The sequence below is a fragment of the Mandrillus leucophaeus genome, unplaced genomic scaffold, assembly GCF_000951045.1.
Source record: "Mandrillus leucophaeus isolate KB7577 unplaced genomic scaffold, Mleu.le_1.0 Scaffold1643, whole genome shotgun sequence".
Classification (NCBI taxonomy): domain Eukaryota; kingdom Metazoa; phylum Chordata; class Mammalia; order Primates; family Cercopithecidae; genus Mandrillus; species Mandrillus leucophaeus.
Genome location: NW_012101636.1, coordinates 49,757 through 64,805, shown reverse-complemented (window position 1 = coordinate 64,805; position 15,049 = coordinate 49,757). Strand labels below are relative to the sequence as shown.

Genomic DNA, 15,049 nt, shown 5'->3' with positions numbered 1-15,049 from the left:
AGTTCTTATTTTTTAAGAAAAACATTTTGGACTATTTTTCTTAAGACATTAAGGAATTTCCAAATATATATATATGATCATATTGAATTCTGCAACTGTAGTCTAAAACATTAATACTTACATTGCATTATTTTTCAGGTGTGAAAATGAAACCAAGTTCAAAACAGAAGACATATTTTGGGCTTACAATTTCTGCCCTACTCCATATTCCTGGACTGCACTTCTGGGCCTTATTTTATATCTTGTTTTCTTTGCACCTGGTAAACAAAGACTTTGTTATTACTGTTGCATTAATTGAATTGCCTCTTTTTGGAGTACATAAACTGTAATTTTTCAAATTTCTTACATGCTATTTTACTAAAATGTTTAATGTTTTATTTCTCAGGAATGGGACCAATGCCTTGGACTGTGAATTCTGAAATATATCCCCTTTGGGCAAGAAGTACAGGAAATGCATGTTCATCTGGAATAAACTGGATTTTCAATGTTCTGGTTTCACTAACATTTTTACACACAGCAGAATATCTTACATACTATGGTAAGATAATATTTTTTCCAACATAGTTTTGTTTTTATTTTATTACTCTATTTTTAGATATACTATAATATCATTTGTGAGTATCATTTGTGATTGAGACTATGTGGTTATATGTTGCTGTTATAAGTATCTCCATGTGGTTTTCTTGTCCTCCAAAGGCATTGGAAATGTGTCTGGAAAAGAAAAGAGGGATTCTCCTATCCTAAACAGCATTGCTTCTTGTCCTGCAGTGCTTAGGGCTGTCACCCAACCCCTCTCCCAACCCAGCTCTCTCCCCAGGTGGAAGTCTTTACACCATAGCTTTTAGTTTCACAGAAACCTAAAAAACAGAAAATGGTAAAAAGATATAGGCAGGGAGTCTAGGACCAATGAGATATCCTGTGACAGGCATAGCGTCAAGTCCAAGAGCAGAATCTGCATAGGGCTGAAAGTAGCTTCCCCAAATGCTTAACAGTATTCTGTGCTGTGGCCATGCCTTCCACTGTATCACCTGTGCTGCTCAGGCCAGTGCATGTGCATTTCATTGTCCTCTGAGACCAGCACTTACCACTTGCAAAAGTGTAAATGTGACAGACGTTTTCAAATGCAAATGTATGGAGGCCATAATTCAAAATGAAAAACAATAGTGCTTAGTGGTTGAGTCAGGAAAATACTTCGGGGAGCTACTTCGAATCCATTTGTACTAAAGTGAAAAGACTTTGCTTTTTAGAAAAAAGATTTCTGCATTGTTCACATGACTTTATAGGTTGCAGTAGGATTATTCATGATGAAGTGTGAGGTTTCATTCTAATCTCATAAGTCTCTGTGGTAGAGATGGAATGCCTGCTGCTTAGACCATTCTCCCAGAAGACCTTCTCTGATCTCCCTGCAATCTCACTTTATTCCGTGCTCTGGGCACTTATCATTCCTCTTCGCAAGAACAGGTTTGTCTGCCCCTAGCTCCCTCTACTAGACCATAAATCCCTGGAGGGCCAGGACTGTGCCTTGTTCATTGTCACATTCCCAGTTCCTCCCAAGGCATCCTGTTCACCTGGTAAGCACCAAAAAGTATTTGTCAAGTGAATAAATAAATGGATTAATTTTGTAGATGAATGATGAATATGATGAAACATTATAAAAATCTATTCCCATCTCTTCTGAACATGCTGAATTGGTATTTGATTTTAGTTCATAGTATTTATCTAATGCTTTTATTATCTTCATAAAACTTTTCTCTCTCCTAATCACTACTTAAGGCATTTGAAATATTTATTTTTTTGGAAAGGAAATGCACTGGCATTTTAAACTGGATATATATTTAGTATATTCAGCTGGATCCCATTTGGCAATTAAAAATTTTCCATAAATTCATAAACTCATCTTCATGACATAATAAATATGAGCACAATAAATATTTCCTCGTGTTTACTGATTCTAGAGAACACTTAAATATATGAAGACCTAAATATATGCTGGCATCCTGAGAAAGCATTTTTCATAGAAAGGCATAGACCAAATAATAAAAGTTTACATGATTATACTTTTGACAGCAAAGCTCCTCTTTCTTGAATTTATTCTGCCAGAAAACCATGAGAAAAGTGAGGCAACAGTAATGAAATTTAAATAGGGCATAAGCAGAATTCTTTCAAAAATAAACAACTAAAAGCATTTTGCCTTGCATTAAGCTTCTCTCACGTCAGAGCACTGGTCCATTTGGTCTACTACTCTCTAGTAGTAGAAAAATAGTTCGTTCAGGCTACTTTTTCCCCCTCTTTGTGTCTCATTGTAATCTACATGTTACTGGTTTATGTAAGTTATGCATTTAGATTCCTGATTTAATAAATATACATCCTAATCATGTGTTCCTCTGGAAATAGTTATATCTTCTTTGTTGCCTCCTTTTTTATTGTTTCATAAAATCTCAAAATTTGATTCCTTACTCAACCATATTGCTTACACAGGTCTGCCTTGTGCCCCCATTCAATAATGTTTATTACTAAAAAGTATCATTGCTATATCACCAATATGCCATTTTATATACGGCACATGTGGCTAAAGAGATCCCTTGGGGGGCATTATGTCAAAGCTTCTCTCTTGAGGTACTACTGAAATTCAGTCAAACATGGTCTTTGAGTCCTCAATTTGTGTAATTCAGTCAAATAGTTGTTTTAATCTAGAACTTAATGTAGGGCTGTAATAAGATTTAAATCCTTAGAATAAAGGTGAGGAATATCTACAGTGTTCAATAGTCCTGATGGACTCATTACAGACATTTTTTCTTTCCATTTTCATTCCAAGGGAGGAATAAATGAGAAACTGAGATATGTGACTGATTTGACCATGACATGGAACAGGTCACAGCCTCCCAGGTCTGCCCACACTCCTCCGTGACTTAGCCATAGGTCTAACCATTGGAACCCACACTGAGTAGGCAGTTTTGGCATTTGCATGCTTTGGATTCCTCAGATTTTATAAAATGGTCTTGTATTTTAATAGCAATTCCTTGATATTATTCAGCTTTGGGAATCCAGGTCACAAGAAAGAATCTGTAATCAACTTCAGGAATCTTCCTAACCCAACTAATGTTTTTAACTATAGGAATTTAGCACTGACAGATTTGATTTTTTACTTCTAATTATGCTACTGTTCCCAAATGGTGAAAGATAATGATAAAGATAAACTATACCATTATATTTAAAAGTCAAACTGGGTTTGCTGTTACAGATTTTGTAGTTTAGAAGCGTAGTTTAGTCTAAAATGTTTTACCATCTGTACTTATTTTTTCCTTATCTTCATCATAATTACCATCCAGTCTTTGTCCCTCCCTGCTAAAGATTCCATTTCTCTTCCTACTTCCACAGTCTTGCTTATCTGTACTCAGAACACAGGACTTCATCTCCTTTCATTTTTTTTGTCAAAATTCCCCCATTCTCCAAGAGTTAGCTTATCAGTATCACCCTTTTTGTAAAGACATCCCAATTAATTAGTCACACTAATCTCTTATTCTGTATCTTAATAGCAACTCTTCCTTTCCTGGTCATTTAGTAGAATTTAACAAAATCTGGCCATCACTTTTTTGAGCAACTGATATTCAGAATTCTAATGCACATGGTAACATACATTATTTCTCTTCTTTACAGTTGGGCAAAGCAGGAATTATTTTCCCCATTACACAGATCAGGTCTCTCTCTCAAGCATCTCTTAACTGTATCTCCTATACATGCTCCTGATTTTGGCTGTAAAATGTATAGAGTCATAAACTGCCAACACTTAAGTAGGAGCTGAGAAACCCCCTTATTTTACTTAGTGAGGTAACAGAGACCCAGAGAAGAGGTTAAATGACTATCCAGAAGTCACGTGGCCAACACTTAAACTCCCACTCCCAATCTGATATCCTTTCTCCAGCCAATTGTCACATTAATTTTTCATCTTACTTCCCCCATCTTATACACATGATGGTCTGGATTGAAAGCCTAAAATTAGACAGGGGCTCCATTTTACTTTGTTGTTTTCCACCATCAAAAGTACAAGTAGAGTTTTTTATATTCAAATTGGCAATTCAATTTTGTGTGTGTGTGTGTGTGTGTGTGTGTGTGTGTGTTTGGTAGAGACCGGTTTCACCATGTTGGCTAGGCTGCTGCGGATTCAATTATTTTAAAAGTCCATCTTGGAAATGTGTAGAGAATATAAACAAGTCATACACTCATATATCTCATCCATCTAGGCTTGCTATCATGACCCTTAGAAAATAAAACTAGCAATATTAATGTGTTTCTGGCTGTGCTGCATTGACATACATAATCTTACAGCAAAACAAAACTCTCTGACTTCATGGAGTTTACATTCTAGTGGAGGGAAACAAAAAACAAACTAGTAAACATCCTAGTATGTCAGATGATGACATGTGCTATGAAAAAAAAATGGACTGTTGAGGTCCAAGAGAAGGAACAAGGAGACCAGTTAGGTCTCCTAACTGGTTGCAATAGTGCAGATGAGAGAAGATGGCCCTTAGACCACATTTATCTATGGCAGTGGTGAGAAGTGGCCATCTTCGGGTTCTATTTTGAAGGTAGAACCAACGGGATCTCCTAACAGATTGGATGTTAGGCATGAGAGTAAGGTAGAAGTTAAGGATGACTCCCAGACTTTGGACATGAGAAACTGGAACGATGGAGTTGCCATGTATTCCACTGAGGCATTCATTCTGCAATGTCATCATTATACTTGGTTCTGGAAATTACAAGATGAGTAAGAAAGAAACTTCTTCTGACCTCAAAGTGCCTCTAGTGTAATAGACAAGGCAAGCATACGTGTGTATACATAATTATAATATTTCTTGGTTATTTTAGGGGTCTCCAACAACATGCTGTGATAGCACATGGAAGAGAGTAATTCCCTCTAGTCAGGGAAGGGAGGAAAGGCTTCAAAGCTAAACTTACATCTGAGCCTGGTCTATTATTCTTGAATTTCTGAACTTGAGTTTAGAAAGATACATTGCATCATATTCACAGAGTTGGAACAACAGGAGTAAACCAGGCTTGTAGTAATTTTTTGGTCCATTTCATACTGTGATTATGCATGACTGACCAGAAAAAAAAAAGTCAAAATCAAGTACTCTTTCCAACTTAAGCCTCTCCATATATATTCATATTCATGTATCTATTATTTTCTGTTGCAGGAGCTTTCTTCCTCTATGCTGGATTTGCTGCTGTGGGACTTCTTTTCATCTACGGCTGTCTTCCTGAGACCAAAGGCAAAAAATTAGAGGAAATTGAATCACTCTTTGACAACAGGCTATGTACATGTGGCACTTCAGATTCTGATGAAGGGAGATATATTGAATATATTCGGGTAAAGGGAAGTAACTATCATCTTTCTGACAATGATGCTTCTGATGTGGAATAATTTTCAGCTGCTCATATATTTATTTAAACAAACTGGGGGGAGAAGAACAGTAATCGGTGACCTCACTGCCCTGCTTCTAATCTAGTTCTTTCCATAGTCTAGTTTTGATTGACTTCATATTCTAGAATACTTGATTAGGAGGAAGATACAACCATGATGACTTTTTCCCCCCCCCACAAGGAACAATATTTTAAAAAATATTTACAGAGATTTTAATCTAATAATTCTTAAGCAAATGTGTGTAATGCCTTCCTGAAATAGTCTAAAATGAATATTGTACCCAGTGACTTCAGTGGTATCCTTTTTTCCTAAGACCATTTATAATTATTAGTGGCAATAGAGTCAGTGCTCATCTAGCCAAATTACATATGTATAATATATTTATAAAGGATTCTGGGAGATGGTCCAAGGGTGTTCTATGTCAAAAGATGGCCTGTTGGCCCTCAGTTTTCCTACAGAGAGTAGTGGTTTATCTCTGATCAGCTGTTAACAAACTAAATTCCATTTAAGCTTTCATCAGCAAATTCCAAAGTGCCTCCTACAAGGGCACAGCTGTCCCTGTCTCCTTTGGATTCCATATTTTTGTTTCTCTCCAATTCAGATATTGGGAGTTCTTCAGAGACTGACTCTGCATAGTATCTTTTGAACATTATGCAAATATAATCTGTCAGGAGTTATTTTCATACTTCTTTTTTTGCATCAGTGATAAGGCATACATTTGCGCAGATGAGTTAGGAAGTTTTGAGAAGTACCTTTTATGGTCAGAAAGTTAACAGATTAAAGGTTTTTATGGGTTCCAAATTGGTTAGTCACTTAGGTATGCAATTATAAATGCAAAATAGTGCCAGATCTTTAACTGTATATCAGGGTCAGTTTTTGTTCATGCCCAAATCACTACACCTTCCTTATTGGCCCTGGAGTCCTACTGTTTTGTGCCTTCATTTGTGTTACATACATAGCTGCAAGCAAACCATTTTTCCCCTTTCTTTTATTCAAACAATAATTTTTGAAACAAAAATGAGGAAGGAAATCAGTGGCAGAAATAATCCTGCTGTTATTGGTGTTTGTTTAATTAAAAAAAGGGACTTTTTTCTTAACTTTTTATTAACTCTTCCTAAGGGAACTGTTACATATTATTATATAATTCTACTTGTCTTTTTTTACTTAAAGAGCATAAACTCGTTTTTATTTTGCACACTTTTCTCATTTCCCTGAGAATTTACCAGAAAAAAACAAAGATACATAGATTTTTCTCTGTGTTTTTCTTATTCTTGGGTTAGTTTTTTTTTCCTTCTTGTCTAAAAATTGAGATTTCCTATTGGAACAGATAATTGTTCTAATATAGCATGTCTATAAGAAACGCAGACTTAACTATATTTCTACAATGTCTTTCCAAAGTGTTCATTGGTTTTTATGGTAATTCATCACTGAACTCTTAATTTTTGCTTTTCTATTAAGAACTATATAGTATGTACAAAATTACTTGTTCACAAAATTAGTTGCTAGTTCCAGGAAAAATATGAATGAATCTTCTGTGGCCAGTTAGGAATACATCAGTTTGATGCATTTTTAATGGCTCTAAACATCTAATAAGGTACTGTATTTGGAGAGAAAAGGTGGCTATCTCCATATTCAAAGTATTTCTGCCAGTCTTCAAGGTATTTTGTTCTTTTAACGTCTGGCTTCTTCCTATCACAGTTATCAAGCTGAGAATACAGCTGAGGAAGTTCATTCTCTAAGTCACCAGAGGTATAATATTTAAACAGTTACTTTAGTGCCCTAAAAATCCATTAACCAAAAACAAAAAAGTTTTCTCCCTTTGGTCATTTCATATAATAAAAAAATTTAATATTTTAGAGAGGTTTTTTCCTTGAATTAGGTGCTTTAACAATTGATTTCCAAGGGAATATTAGTATTGATTTTTTCCTCAGAAAAGCAGATATTATTTAATAGGGAAAAGTATTACTCTATTGATATTTCTTATCTCATAAGAAATTTCTTACCTAATATTTTGCACAGGTAAATTGAAGTGAAAAATGAGCTACTATGTGGTACAATCAAAATATAATAAGGAGAAAAAATAGACCAATAAAGTGCTCTCTAAAAATTTAGTTTTTGGACTTATCAAAATAATTGCCTCAATTATTCTCTTTATTGTATACATAGCCTTAACTATATACTTACAAACTCAGCTGGGCTGATGCACAGTAACTTTATTAAAGGAGAAACTGGACTCTTGTTACTTCCTAAAGCAGAACATGGCCTGTTCTCCCTAAGAAAACAATGTTTTCAACTTTATAACCATAAATGCACATAATAACAGGGAAAATTAGCCACAGTTCTCCTCCCCTACTCCCCTGAGCCCCTACTTTAAAGGACTATTTGTTATTTATATAGTGTTAAAGATAATATTCCATATCTTTGAAGTATAAGACAGAGAGGCACAGTATAAGATTTATAACTTTTTAGAAACAAATAATTACTTGAAAAGGAACCTTATACAATTAGGGTATTATTTTTAGATTTGGTGAACATTTATATTATATTAAAAATTAAATGTTTAAATTTTGCAGGTTTTTTTATATTAGGCACCTTTTAAGTTCTCAGCATATTTGGCTACCACTATCAACTTGGAAACATTCCATTTGAAGTATCATCAAATATATATTTTGTAGGACAATTTATATATGATGTGATTTGACCTACCATATTAAAACAGACACAGATTACATATCATGCTTTCAACCAAAATTAGAGATTTCCTTCAAAACATGCTGCAGATTTGATAGCGGTATATTATATTTTAGGAAAATGCAATGAAGAAGGTCTGAATCCCTATTGAGGCTTAGCTGGATGGCTGATCTGCATTAGACTTAAGAGGATATATCATTTCGTCTGCATATAAACACGTATGGCTGAATATGTCAAAAGGGTTTGCCGTTAATAATTTTCTTCAATGTAAACATTCCTAATAATTTTGATTGTTGCTCCTTAGTCAATCATTTCCCAAAACATAATTATTTTTAATATATATATAAGATTTAAATAGTAAATAATAAAAGGTAATGTGTACTTTTTAAGTTTTGTTCCCAGCCATATGCAGTAATTCCCTGATAGAAAATGCTATGAGAATACCGAGTGTTTTTTCATAATTTAATTTTAGCACTGAACCTGATTTTAGTACATGATAGTCTAAATATTAAGTTATTCACTCTAAAAGGGGAAATCAGTAAAAGCAAGGAATTTATGACATTTTTACTGTAATTTCAGTATCTGTAATACAGGGGAAGAATGATCAGGAAAAATATAAGCTGGCAACTTACCCTTTTGCTTTTCAACAGCAAAATAATATTGAAAATATAATAAGTCACAGATCCAGAAGTTGGTGGAAATGGGAGAATGTTTTAGAAAACACTATCCATATGTTTATCTAAGAAAATCTCAGAATTTAGTGACACTAATACGTAGTTCATAAATACTGTAACACAGTAGAGAGAGTTGGAATGTTATTTTGGTTTTATTTCATCAGCACAATTATTAAAAACAACAAAATTAATGAGATATTTTGTTATAATCAGATTTTTTTTACCATACTGCAAGTTATAAAATGTCAACTTAATACTAAGTACCTAACAACTGACTTTTATTCATTTGTTGTGACAAGTTTTTAATTACCAAATTAAGACCTTTTCAGTGTCTACAAGTAAAAGAAATAGATGATTATATCAGACCAGGAGCAGAGAATGTATAATATGTGCTTTTTAGCAAAATGTATTAAATTGTGGTTAAAATTTACAGCTCATATGTAGCTGCTGCCAATAAGAAGGTTCAGAGTTGTTCTCTGGATTAATTTTTACATCCTGTTTTCTGTCACTTTTACCAGTCTTCTTAGCCTCATGTACAATAATGTTAAGCCAATTTGATGAAATGGTTCAGGCTGTAGCAGTCTATAAACTGTTGGTACATTCAGCTCTTCTAGGTGAGCAATACTGCTACTATTTTTCTAGAAATAGCAATCATTTAAAAATGCCAAATAGCTAACTGCTACCAACTCTTTCTTGTATCTTGTCTCTTTAGAGAAGGAAATTTTTGTGTGCCAATAATCATCAAAGAGGTGTTTTATAAGGGTGTTGATGTTCAGAAGTTTTATCCCTATAATTTGCTCGTGAGCTAAAACAATATAATTTATTAAATCTTTACTTTATATGTAAAAATATAGTCTGTTGTACTTGAGTAATTTGGTCTATGGAATTTTAAATACCTTCATTTAGCAGTAATATTCACATTTTTATTTTAGACAGTTAAGTTCATGTGTTTGATTTTGTCATGTCAGTAAAAATGAGAAAAAGAAGTAGATCGTGCAGCTAATGAGTAACCAACATTTTGTAAAGTTTTAAAGTTTTAGCAAACCTAACATTATTCCATCTCATTTAAAGGTTAAAAAAGAAGAGACAACTCTAGCCAAAGTAGAAATTTATATTCTACATGTCCAAACTGTTTCCTAGCAACTTTTGGACTATATATCACTTGATGTTAAAGTATCTTTTATTTGTAATAAATGTTCAAATTTCTATTTAGAAGTTCTAATGTATACCTAGATTAATCACAGTTTTATGCTTTTAAAATATATGTATTTCAAACTGTATATTTTAATTTCTGAGTGCATGTTATATAGTATTTAATACTTCAGATGTCTTGGCAAATTCAATATAAATATTTATTCTCACAAGCGATAGATGGGATATCTCTTAAAAGTTATGACTGTGTACCATTTCCTTCAAAGTCATCCTAGCCTATGCTATATCAAGAGTATTGTATATTTTATGGAGATTTAGTGATAATACATGTAAATGTTTTTTAAGTTATTTTATTGAAGTTCAATCTTTACATAAAATTAAAATCTTTTTTTAAAAAAAGTGTCAGTGTCAGAACTGTAAATGAAAATAATCAAATAAAAGTTAAAATGATTCATTACTCATTAATTTACCTTGCACTTATTTATTTTTTCTAGTTATCTTCCTTGGATCTAGGTTAGATAGTTAAAGCATCTAGAAAGACAATCTACCTCTATATATTAATGCAGTCCTAGTCATTTTAATGATATTTCATTTCTTTTGATTATGGATAAGGTCAATCACCTTTAAAAAAATGTAATACCTAAAAATTGGTCTAAAGAATTATTCTAAATACTGAATGTAAAACTGTGAAATGCAGTGCTTAGGAACCCCTGAAGTAATAATTCTAGTTATTGTCAGAACCAGATGTTGACATGAACCATTAAGTTGAGTTGTCAAAATTTATCTTTGGTTGTTTTTCTGTAAGTGAAAATGAAAAATCGTGCTGGAAGTCCAGCTGACATTTCCTTTTGGGACTCTGTTGCTCTCCCTTGCCATTCTGCCTCAATGATAGCTATAATTAGCAAATATACACTTGTTTGATATTGGCAGTCGCTAGACAACATGTCCATAGTTAGTTGTGTGTCTTCCTGAGCCTGACTTAGAAATAGCCCGAGGAGATCTTCTGAAGACTCTAGACCTACTGTCATTCAAAGGCTTACAGTTGAGTTACATCTAACCAAGGTTCTTAATGTCAGCAGGTAAGGCAAAAATCCAAGTCAAATGACCCTTGAAAATCCCACAAATTATATATAAATTGTCCACTCACCTGAATAATGGACACCTGAATAGTGCAGAATATGTCAGTAACAGAGGGCAGAAAAAATCCTCATTTAATTGTCCAATTCTGTGGAATAAACATTGTCATCCTTTTCCAGGAACTAAAACTTGTTCAAAACATTTTTGTCATTTGCCCAAGATGACACTAGAAAGTCATACAAAACTCTTCTTTGCAGTGACTACACCAAAAATCTTCCCCTCTGTGTCCTCCTTTGGAACAGTTTTTCAAACCTAGGCAGATAGATTAAAAACAGAAAGAAATTGTGGAATCCTTGCATTATAACTTAAAAGAGTGCATATGGGGCCGGGCGCGGTGGCTCAAGCCTGTAATCCCAGCACTTTGGGAGGCCGAGACGGGCCAATCACGAGGTCAGGAGATCGAGACCATCCTGGCTAACACGGTGAAACCCCATCTCTACTAAAAAAAAATACAAAAAAACTAGCCGGGCGAGATGGTGGGCACCTGTACTCCCAGCTACTCGGGAGGGTGAGGCAGGAGAATGGCGTAAACCCGGGAGGTGGAGCTTGCAGTGAGCTGAGATCCGGCCACTGCACTCCAGCCTGGGCAACAGAGTGAGACTCCGTCTCAAAAAAAAAAAAAAAAAAAAAGAGTGCATATGGCTTACAGGAACAAATCCTGAAAAATCTTCAGAGACTTTTTCAAATGTGAGGTGATATAATGCATTGTCTAAGAGATCAGACTGAATTCAAATCATCTAGATTTGAATCCCAGCTTTTCAACTTACTGCCTAGTAACCTAAATCACTGAATCACTCTTTGCCTCACTTCCATTGTCTATAAGATGAGATGCTATTACCGTCTACTTCACACGTGTGCTGTGAGGGTTATCAGTGAATCATGTAAAGCAAGTACAGCAGTAGCATATAGTAAGGGCTAGATAACTGTTAGCTTTTGTTTTAATCATCCGTATCCTATCCTTGATGCTATTAACGTCACAATGTTCAAAGCACAGGCAATTTGCATATAAAATCCTTTCCTGAGAACAACTACTAGGAACAGGAACACATTGGCTTCTTTGACATATATCCTCCCAGCTCAGCTGACCAGAATGATTTGAGCGGATCTGGCTGACTAGCCTGATGTCCTTCTTCCTTTCTCCATCTCTTTTCCATATGTGTCCTCCTGAATGGCAGTTGATGAAAAGAACCACCTTCCTATATTCTCCAGATTAACAGGATTTAATACACAATTTCTGTGATCTCGCAGTCAAGAAATAAAAATAACTTTAGAAAATCAGTAATCTCTCATTTAAAGTCTTTTCAGTGTTTTAAAAAAGTAATTTTTGAACCTGATTCAAACAAAAACAGTGACATTAACCCTTTACTAATTGGCTGTATTGAAATTAAGCTCATCTTACTATAGATGCTTTGAATGCAGTATAAAACATTGAGGCTACTTCTTTCAACCTTTAATGTTTTGTGTACTTTTCCACTCACCTCCAAAATCTAGTTTCAGATCATCAGCATGCAGTGTGGTCTTTTACACAAAAGAAAATGTTGTTATGCTTTACTTTTAGCAAATAGATGCTAAACTCACAAAGCATACATTAGAGCAGCAGTTCTCCAAGAATGGCCCTCAGACTAGTAGCCTTGGTATCACCTGAGTGTGCTACAAATGCAAATCTGCAGGCCTCGCTGACAAGCTGAATCCAATTCTCTGAGGATACAGTTCAGGAAACCATTTTCAACAACTCTGCAGGTGACTTTTCAGCACACAATAGTTTAGAAACCACTGCATAGAAGTTTGGATTCATGACTTTAAAAAGGAATCTGACATGTTCTTTTAAATGGTGAGCTCGTCTAGTGAATAATAAAATGATTGACTGGATTTACATGCAAGTTGCTCAGGGATTTGTAAAACTGTCTTATTTCCACCTCAGGGACCTTGCACAGGATGTTGCCTCTGCCTGGCATGCTTGTTGCCCTATTCTTTGTGTATCCAGTTCTTGTCATTTTCAGCTCAAAATCCTGTCTTCTCAGAGCCTGCCTTGACTCTCTGTAATGCAATTATGCCTTTCACCTGAATACATTACCAAGTCACTCTTTCATTTTCTTTAGAGTATCATTATTTGAAGATTATTACTTTTCTTATTTCTTGCCTGTTTCTCCCACTAGAACAGCAGTCCTCAAACTTTTTGGCACAAGGGACCAGTTTCATGGAAGACAATTTTTTCCACAGACCTGGGAGGTTGGGGATTGATGGGAGAATGGTGTTGGGATGAAACTGTTCCACCTCGGATCACCAGGCATTCGATTCTCATAAGGACTGCACAACCTAGATCCCTTGCATGCACGGTTCACGATAGGGTTTGTGCTCCCATAAGAGTCCACTGATCTGACAAGAGGCAGAACTCAGCTGGTAATGCTCACTTGCCCATTGCTCGCCTCCTGCTGTGTGGCTCGGTTCCTAACAGGCCACAAACCAGTACCAGTCCATGGCCTGAGCACTGAGGATTCCACACTAAAAGATACACTGCATGAAAGCATGGAACTTATTCACTACTGCCTCCCTAGCACCTCATACAGTGCCTGGCATACAGTATGTGCTCAATAAATTTTTAAAAATGAATAGGTGCATGCATCTCAAGCATTCCTGCAGCCAGCAAAGGAACATTGGAAGGTTTTTCCCAGGCTGGAAAAGAGAAGATTAAGACAGCAACATGGCACCATGTTTCCATTAACAATAGCAAAAAAGCTTTATAGTGAAGCTCTGCATAGCATAGCTGCTTTAATCAAACAGCAAATCTGTACAGGATATGAATACATGTGTATTCACATAAACACATTTGGATGATACATTTAGATAGCTTCTTATTCTTGTTAAGTGGGAAAAATCTAATAATAAACCATTAAATATTAAGATAACAAAGTTGGGTGGAATTTGCATTTTATAATTATTCTATTTATACATTTTCTTTAAAGAATAACACATTCATTATGTGCTAGATACTTAATATACATGATTTCATTCTATCCTCACAAAAATCCTATATCCAAAACACTATTATAGTACAAAATAATTGAGTCAGGAAGCAGTCACTTACATTGAGTAGCTCAGCTTTACAAATCTGAATTAAGACCAAGCTTAGTCGGTGCCAAAGTCATTTTTAACCAGTACCTTTTATTGTTTAGTTTTTACAATGTGCTTTATAATGGAAAATTTTAGTAACTGCCTTGACCTGAAAATTGTGGTACTGTTTTCTTCCTGCAGGGTCACTGGTTATGTATTTAGGAACTAAAGCCTAACCACTGACATACTGACAACTGGATAAAAACTAACAGTATAATTTGGAGGCAAATGTCTAAGAATCAGGATTTAGTTAGGACTTTGTTTTTGGAATGTTTTGAAATATTTTTGGAACATTTACAATTATGAATTAACCCAGAGTCCTAATAAACTTCCTTGCTCTGAAAACTACTCTGTCTGAAATTAATATAGCTAGTTCAGCTTAGTTTTGATTAGTGTTAGCATGGTATATGCTAACCATCTTTTTACTTTTAATCTATGTGCCTTTATATTGAAAGTGAGCTTCTTGAAAACAACATATAGTTGAGTCTTGTTGATTGATCCATTCGGACAGTGTCTTTTACTTGGTGTATTTAGACCATCAACTTTTGAAGTGATGTCTGTCTACCATGTCTATTACCATTTTCTATTTGTTTCCCCCGTACTTTGTTCCAATTTGTCTTCCACACTTTTTCTGCCATTTTTGGTTTTAACTGAGCATTTTATGTTATTCCATTTTTGCTCCTAGTGTATCAGTTATATTTCTTTATTCACTATTTTTAGTGGTTGCCCTGGAGTTTGCAATGTACTACTAATCCAATTCCACTTTCAGAAAACACTATACCCCTTTGTGGGTAATGCAAGTGCCTTACACTATTCCTAATTCCTCCCTTCCATCCCTTATACCACTGCTGTCATTCATTGC

The 15,049-nt window shown here is 34.8% G+C and overlaps 1 protein-coding gene across 1 annotated transcript in view; it reads left to right on the top strand.

The window, feature by feature from the left end:
• Positions 1 to 10,404, top strand: part of LOC105536879 (proton myo-inositol cotransporter) — a 128,752-nt gene extending 118,348 nt beyond the window's left edge. Inside the window, exons 4-6 of the mRNA XM_011976363.1 lie at positions 139 to 260; positions 386 to 538; positions 5,196 to 10,404. Of these exons, the coding sequence (XP_011831753.1) occupies positions 139 to 260; positions 386 to 538; positions 5,196 to 5,422 (502 nt within the window). The 3' untranslated portion in view covers positions 5,423 to 10,404. The remainder of the gene's footprint in view (positions 1 to 138; positions 261 to 385; positions 539 to 5,195) is intronic.
• The last annotated feature ends 4,645 nt before the right edge of the window (positions 10,405 to 15,049 follow it).